The sequence below is a fragment of the Phytophthora infestans genome, genomic scaffold (genome assembly GCF_000142945.1).
Source record: "Phytophthora infestans T30-4 supercont1.146 genomic scaffold, whole genome shotgun sequence".
Lineage (NCBI taxonomy): Eukaryota > Oomycota > Peronosporomycetes > Peronosporales > Peronosporaceae > Phytophthora > Phytophthora infestans.
The window spans coordinates 94,293-101,065 of NW_003303613.1; the positions used below are offsets into that span (position 1 = coordinate 94,293).

Below are 6,773 nucleotides of genomic sequence, written 5' to 3' on the forward strand. Positions count from 1 at the left end.
CAACCAGCAGAGTAAGCAAAGACAGCGCAGCAAACAGCAGTCCCAGAGCCCGAGGCAGACGGATAGCGGTCACGCTAATACGAGCACAAGAACGTTTCGCTGCTGGAACTGTGACGAACCTGGCCACAGAGAAGCCGACTGCCCGAGCCCGAAAAAGCAACAGCACGGATCGGCGCACCAGGCGAGGCCGCAAAGCAGCCAGAGTGACGATGATGGAGACGGGTCTGCTGACCTGTGGATGGCCACGTCAGTAACCAACAGGCATGCAACACAAGTGACGAGCTGGCTGGTTGACTCTGGTGCGTCTCATCACATGTGCTCAAGTGCGGATATGCTGTTTGGGATTTCACCTTCCGACTTAGTTATAACTGTAGCAAATGGTGGTCTACTACAAGCCAGTGTCAAAGGAAGCTGTCTTCTCCGCGTGCAAAGCAGCGACAAGACGACTATCGTCATGCTACACGAAGTGCATTTTGTTCCTGGGCTTGAGCGAAATCTACTCTCCGTAACCGAGCTGGGTGAGCACGGCATTTCAAGTACATTTAGCAGAACGCAGTGCCGTCTTATCAACAGCTACGGCACTTGCGTGGCTGTCGCAGCGCGCCAAGGGAAGCTGTGGATTCTGAACGGCGAGACCGTCAAGAACCATGAAGACGCGGCGGCCATGTTTGTGGGTATATCAAGGACCACACTACAGCAGTGGCACGAGCGGCTCGGCCACGTAAATTTTCAAGATCTGCTTCGCATGCATTCGAAGGGCTTAACGAGCGACATGGAGGTACTGTCGAAGAAACTCCGTTTTTGTTTGACCTGTGCAGAAGCTAAACAGACGAAGAGTGCACAGCCGACAGCAGATACGTCGACATCAGCGCCGACGGATGAAATTGGTGCTGTCCTTGGGATCGATTTAAAGACGGACATGAATCCAGATCGAAACGGTAACAAGCACCTACTCACTATTGTTGACTACGGGTCAAGCTTCAATCGTGTGTACCTTCTCCAGTCGAAGAACGAGGCAGCTGAGCATGTGATGAATTTTGTGCCGGAATTCCAGCGCCAGTACGGCGTCACTGTGAAAGTTGTTCGCACAGACGGAGGTGGAGAGTTTCAAGGGCGAGAGTTTGTCGCGTTCCTCAAACGACACGGCATAAGGCAGCAACTAACACTTCCAGACAGCTCGGCCTCGAACGGCAAAGTGGAAAGGATGCACCGGACAATCATGAACGCCGGTCGTGCCATGCTGTGGGCGTCAAAGCTTCCCGAGCGTTATTGGGGTGATGCTGCCAGATACGCCTCCTACATCAGAAATCATCTTCCAACCCGAGCAAACGCAGATTTCAAAGCGCCGCTGCATGTACTGTTGGACAAACCACCCAAGGTGGGACATATTTTAAAATTCGGATCGAGCTGTACTGTTCACGTGGCGCACAAGGCAGGAGCTTCACTCAAGAAACGAGCTGAAAAGGGCATCGTAATTGGCGTCAGTGAACAGCAGAAGGGCTATCGGATTCTCATCCCACGGACGAAGAAGATCGTCGTGAGCGCGGATGTCCAGAACGTAGACAAGCTCGATGTGAGTGATAATGAGGCTAGAACAACACTAGCGGAGCTACATGGTGAGTCAGGCGCCGAAGGTAGTACTGACGCCTTTGATTCTACAAAGAAGAACTACGACAAAAATCCAGCCAATCAAGCTGGTGATCAAGGTCCGAGCGGCGCTGACGAACTCGATAATTCAAGTCCCTCTCTCCGTTCTTCAAAAGTCGGGATGGTTCTCCGCTCACAGAACCAGAAGCGCAAGAAGCAAAACTCGATCGACGCTGCAAGCGACAGTGGTGAAGACGAGTACGCTGGCAGTCCCGTCAGCGCAGCAGCCATTCGTCGTGTGTTTGGTACGCGCAAGAAGTCAAGAACCGCAGACTTCTCATTGCCCCATGACTTGATCACGGAAGTTGCCGGTTCAGCCAGCCTGATGCTAACAACCGCAATGACCAAGATGATTACCCCCAGAAATCTAACAGAAGCCATGGCGACGCCTGAGTGGCCTGAATGGAAGGCAGCAATCGAGAAGGAGCTAGCTGACCTTCAAGCGAATGGTACATGGGAAGTTGTGCGAGCTCCAGCAGGAGCAAACATGATATCGTCGAAGTGGGTATTTCGCATTAAGTTCAACAACCGAGGCGAACTCGAGCGCTTTAAAGCTCGATTAGTTGCAAGAGGTTTTACGCAGCGATATGGGATTGATTTTGACCAGACCTATTCTCCAGTACTCAAGATCACCAGTCTTCGTCTACTCGTGGCGCTTGCGGCTCTATGGAAGCGTCGGTTGCGTCAGGGCGATGTCCCGAACGCGTATGTCAAGGCTCCACTAGACCGCCCAATCCTGATGAAGCCACCTAAAGGCACCCCAGTAGCGAACGGCACAGCGTGGCTATTGCTCAAGTCACTGTATGGTCTCAAGCAGAGCGGGTTGCTCTGGAACCGGGAGATGAACGCGTTTCTACTGTCGCTTGGCTTCACTAGAAGCAAGATGGACCCATGTCTCTACTTTCGTCGCTACAATAGCAAGCTGACCTTGCTGGGTCTCTATGTGGACGATGTGATTATCGTCAGTGAAGTTGATGCTGATAGTGACTGGGTAATGCGACAACTCGGCATCAAGTTCGACATTAAGGACATGGGCGTGGCTGCTAAATGTCTTGGTATCAGTATTGAGCACACCAACGACGGCATACTGCTTCACCAGCACGACACGATCGAAGAACTCCTCCGCGAAATGGGGATGGCCGAATGCAGGCCTGTCAGCACGCCCATGGACCCATCAATCGCATTCGACGACGATTTGATGATGGAGCAAACCACGATTATGAGACGGGCAATCGGGTCTCTGCTCTGGATTTCAAACTGCACTCGCCCCGATATTACTGCAGCTGTCAACTATTTGGCTCGTTTCGTTGCTCGGCCACGTCAGAGCCATTGGCAAGGCGTTAAACGCGTACTTCGTTATCTACGAGGAACGACAGCGTTTGGACTTAACTACAAGTACGGGCAAGGTGTCGGCTCGAAGGTAGCCGTGACAATCTACAGCGATGCTGACTGGGCCGGCGATAGTACCGATGCCAAATCTGTCTCCGGTGCTGTATTGATGGTGAATAGCTCAGCAATTTCGTGGGCTTCAAAGAAGCAAGCATCGGTCGCGCTGTCGACCATGGAATCTGAGTATGTCGCGGCCGCTATGGCGATGAAGGACGCTGTATGGGTCAAGCAACTACTGGTCGAACTTCGACTATGGACAGCGAAAGAAGCTGTCCTGCTGCAGGTTGACAATCAATCTGCTATCAAATCGATGACGAACGAGATGTCAAGTCCTCGAACAAAGCACATCAACATAAGGTATCATTTCATCAGAGACGTGATTCAACAGGGCGATGTGACGGTAAAATACTGCCCAACTCAACAACAGATCGCCGACATTATGACCAAGCCACTGCAGCGCATTGTGTTCGAGCGTCTACGGGATCAGCTTCACATGGTAAAAGTGGTCGATATGGCGTAGCTTTTGAGGGAGGCTGTTGCAGATGGCAAAACTCTAGCCATTTCTCCGAAACCAGCTGGCCCAAGATCTTGTGGAGGCGTCCAGCTCGAAGAAATCAAGCCACGACAAAGCTGCCAGTGTCGTGGGTGAAAAGCAGCAAGCGACTAGAAGAAGGTGGGCACCGAAGGTGTCCACAGCGAAATCAGAAGTCATGACTGGCGCTGTTGAAGATTCAGGCTGCACAAGTACCTGGCTGGTGATGGCACCAGCATCGAAGGCGGCAATGTATGTTTTCATGTACAAGTTACTCTTTGAAGCAGGCAGAGAAGCTAGAGAGAAGCTAACCAATTTGAATTCACTTTCAGTTTTACATTCTACTACTCAGATCAACGGGTCTTCTAGCGCAGCAAATTCCTCACCGGTTTCTGAAAGTGCAAAAAGCATCACCGCAGGAATTCTCGAACTGAGTTCGATGACACGAACCTTCAGCACGAAAGGATGTTTCGGATATTCTGGCGCATCAGGCTTCCTCTGCATGCGACACAGGACACAGATCATCTTGCTCGGGGGCGTAGCAGCCTTCACCTTCGCTTTGCCCTTGGTTTTGGTTTTTTTCTTTGTCTCTGCTTGTACGAGTGTCTTGTCCTGCTCTTTGTCCCGTTTCTTGGCCTGCTTCTTGGCTTTGATCAGCGCCAGTTGCTCCTCGCGCTTCTTGGTTTTGTCAGCCGTGGCCTGCAGGCGAATGCCCTCGTCCAGCTTCCGCTTCTTGTGTTCCTGCGAGATCTCCATCTCCATCACTACTGAGTTTTGCAGCAATGCATATCGTTGCATGCGTGTAAAGGCCTCCAGTGTGCGTGCGAACAGCTCGTACTCAAAGTCAGTGCGGAAGTGGAAGCAGTAGCAGAGCCTCGTGGGCGGCTCAGCACCCCGTTTAGGTCGAAGCGTAAGTCCCTGCGGGGCGTTCCCCTCAGCAATTACACTCGGGGAAGCCACAGCCGCTGCCAGAGACGCCGCATCCTTGCTACTGGCAGCGGCTGTGAGCACGTGCGTCTTCTTGACAGCCTGAGGAACGTCCGCATAGCTGTCCAGGGGCGCGGCACCCACCGTTCGACTTTCGGCCGGTACGAATGGGGCCGTGACGCCCCATAGTATCGACCGCTCGTCGCGATGCAGCGATACTGTGGCCAAACGCGCCACCTGCAGCAACTTGTCAGTCACAGCGTCGGCCACCACGAGCTTCTGCTGGCTCCACTTGGTCAGAAATGTCTCGCGCGCCGGGTAGGGGCGTGGAGGCAATGTAAGCTTGGTGTCGGACGCCACGACGCGAAAACCTGCGGCGTTCTCGTCCTCGATTAGCTGAAGAAACACGCCTCTAAAAGCCATAGATGCAGACTTGAAAGTGGCGTCTACATGGTGTCACTAAAACGAGGAATCAAAGTGACAAGATGACCCCCAACCGTCGTGAATGCTTGTACCACTAGTATTTGAGTATCTTCCTCCTCGTCTCTCTATCTCGCCTTTCGATCGCTGAGATGCCTTCATACGCCGGTGAAGACCCCCACCGCTCGCTAATCGCGGAGGAATTGTCCATGGATGACGGCAAAAATCGTCACATATTGCTGGCCAACGACGACGTTTTCGCCGAGGGGCAACAGGCCCGACAAGACGAGCTCGACGCATTGGTTGACAGTCTTGCTCAGCCATCGGGTCTGGGAGATCTGCAGAGCTTCTTGGCCAGTGACGCCGCGCAGAAGGACAAGATCGATCAGCTGGTTAACTTCCTGGCTGACGGTCCCGCACCGGAGACTCACAACGAGCTCGTGGCGGAGACGGACATATTTGCCGACGAGCAAGAGCAGAAGCAGAAAGAGCTGGATGCGCTGGTGGACTCACTGTCCGGTATCTCCATGGCTCCTTCTCCAGCAACCGCTACGGCCACAGCTTTGCTGGCATCGGACGTTAACGACGTGGGCGTTGCCAATGCGCAGGCTTCGTTCCTCAACGTGATAGGAGGTGCGGTCCTGCTGCTGGTTGCTGTGGTGCTGATCGCCATGACCAGACGCTCGCAGTCGAAGCGAGAGGAAGAGGAGGATGAGCGCATGGATTTTGGCTACAGCATCTTGTATGAGTGAAGCTCCACAACATCATACCTCTAACGCAGTCAATATCTTGTCTTTTGCATTCGATGTGGGGCTTTTTAATGGTTCTCTGGTGTAAATATGTACAGTAACATTGCATGTAGCTCGAAGTTGCCAGAGGTTGAAAGTATTCCCGAATAGTATAAATACGGACAGCCCTACAGGGATTAATTCACGAGTGTGTGGACCACCCTTCGCGTAAATTGTCGGGTATTAATAATACAAATTTTATAAATAAGTGCAAGCGTCTTATAAATCCTATTTTTTATTTTCTTTGGCAAGCCATTTGTTTTAGTAGAAACATTAGTTTTCAGAGTTAAAATGAGTAGTTGCTGATAATTTCTCCGTGCGAAACGAACTTAAGTAGTCGCTCAGCCTATCGTTGGATGGATGGGATCCGCTCGTTGACCATCAGCTCCACCTCATCGATAAAAATCACTTTCCAATTGGGCTTCTAGTGCTCAAGGCTTCTCTTGTTTCCTATTGCTCTGTGGTGTAGGGATTTTCAGATTCGACCATACGCCAACCTACTTTAGATCAAGAATCGGCTCGGTCTGATAACCCAGAGCTTAGGAACAAAGGATCCCGGTAAGTACTCGGCGATCTGTCCGGATATGCTATCCGGATAGCCGCTGAGCTCAACGGTCGCCTGAACCCAGCTGAAGGGTCGGTAGAGATCCGAAACGACTACATTTCACTAGATATTTGTTTCAGAAGCATAGGATTAAATTGGGGGAGCCGAAAGGGCTCCCAGAAGATAACAGAGCAGAATTTTCTTAGTCCAAGACACGTGTACACTTTTCCAGTAAGTCCCTGCATAGGGCTGGATTATGCCTGCCGTCAGTACTCGAGAGGCATAGCTTGTAGGGTATTGACTGGTAGCGCCAAGAGATTAGGTCGGTCCGGGTAGACCAAAAGTCTCGCTACGCGCGAAAGAAAGTCCCGCATACTCAGCGGGCCGGTACGTCGGATAGCCCGGGTGCCGTAACACTTCTAGCTGAGCAGCCTCTGCGCTCGGTGACCTGTAAAAGCGCTCGCGCGCCGTCGTCCATCCTTTGATGAGGGCACAGGGTGTGAACGAGCTCAGCCGAACCAAACTC

General features: G+C 52.1%; 2 protein-coding genes across 2 annotated transcripts; one reads left to right on the plus strand and one right to left on the minus strand.

Annotated features, from left to right (window-relative positions):
* Window positions 1-3,916: 3,916 nt before the first annotated feature.
* Window positions 3,917-4,918, minus strand: PITG_20504 (uncharacterized protein; the record flags this gene model as incomplete). The annotated part of the gene is made up of 1 exon (XM_002895630.1): window positions 3,917-4,918. The coding sequence occupies one exon, from the start codon at window positions 4,916-4,918 to the stop codon at window positions 3,917-3,919; it is 1,002 nt and encodes a 333-aa protein (XP_002895676.1).
* Window positions 4,919-5,040: 122 nt separating this feature from the next.
* On the plus strand, window positions 5,041-5,677 carry PITG_20505 (uncharacterized protein; the record flags this gene model as incomplete). The annotated part of the gene is made up of 1 exon (XM_002895631.1): window positions 5,041-5,677. One exon carries the CDS (start codon window positions 5,443-5,445, stop codon window positions 5,665-5,667), a length of 225 nt encoding a protein of 74 aa, XP_002895677.1.
* Window positions 5,678-6,773: the final 1,096 nt, after the last annotated feature.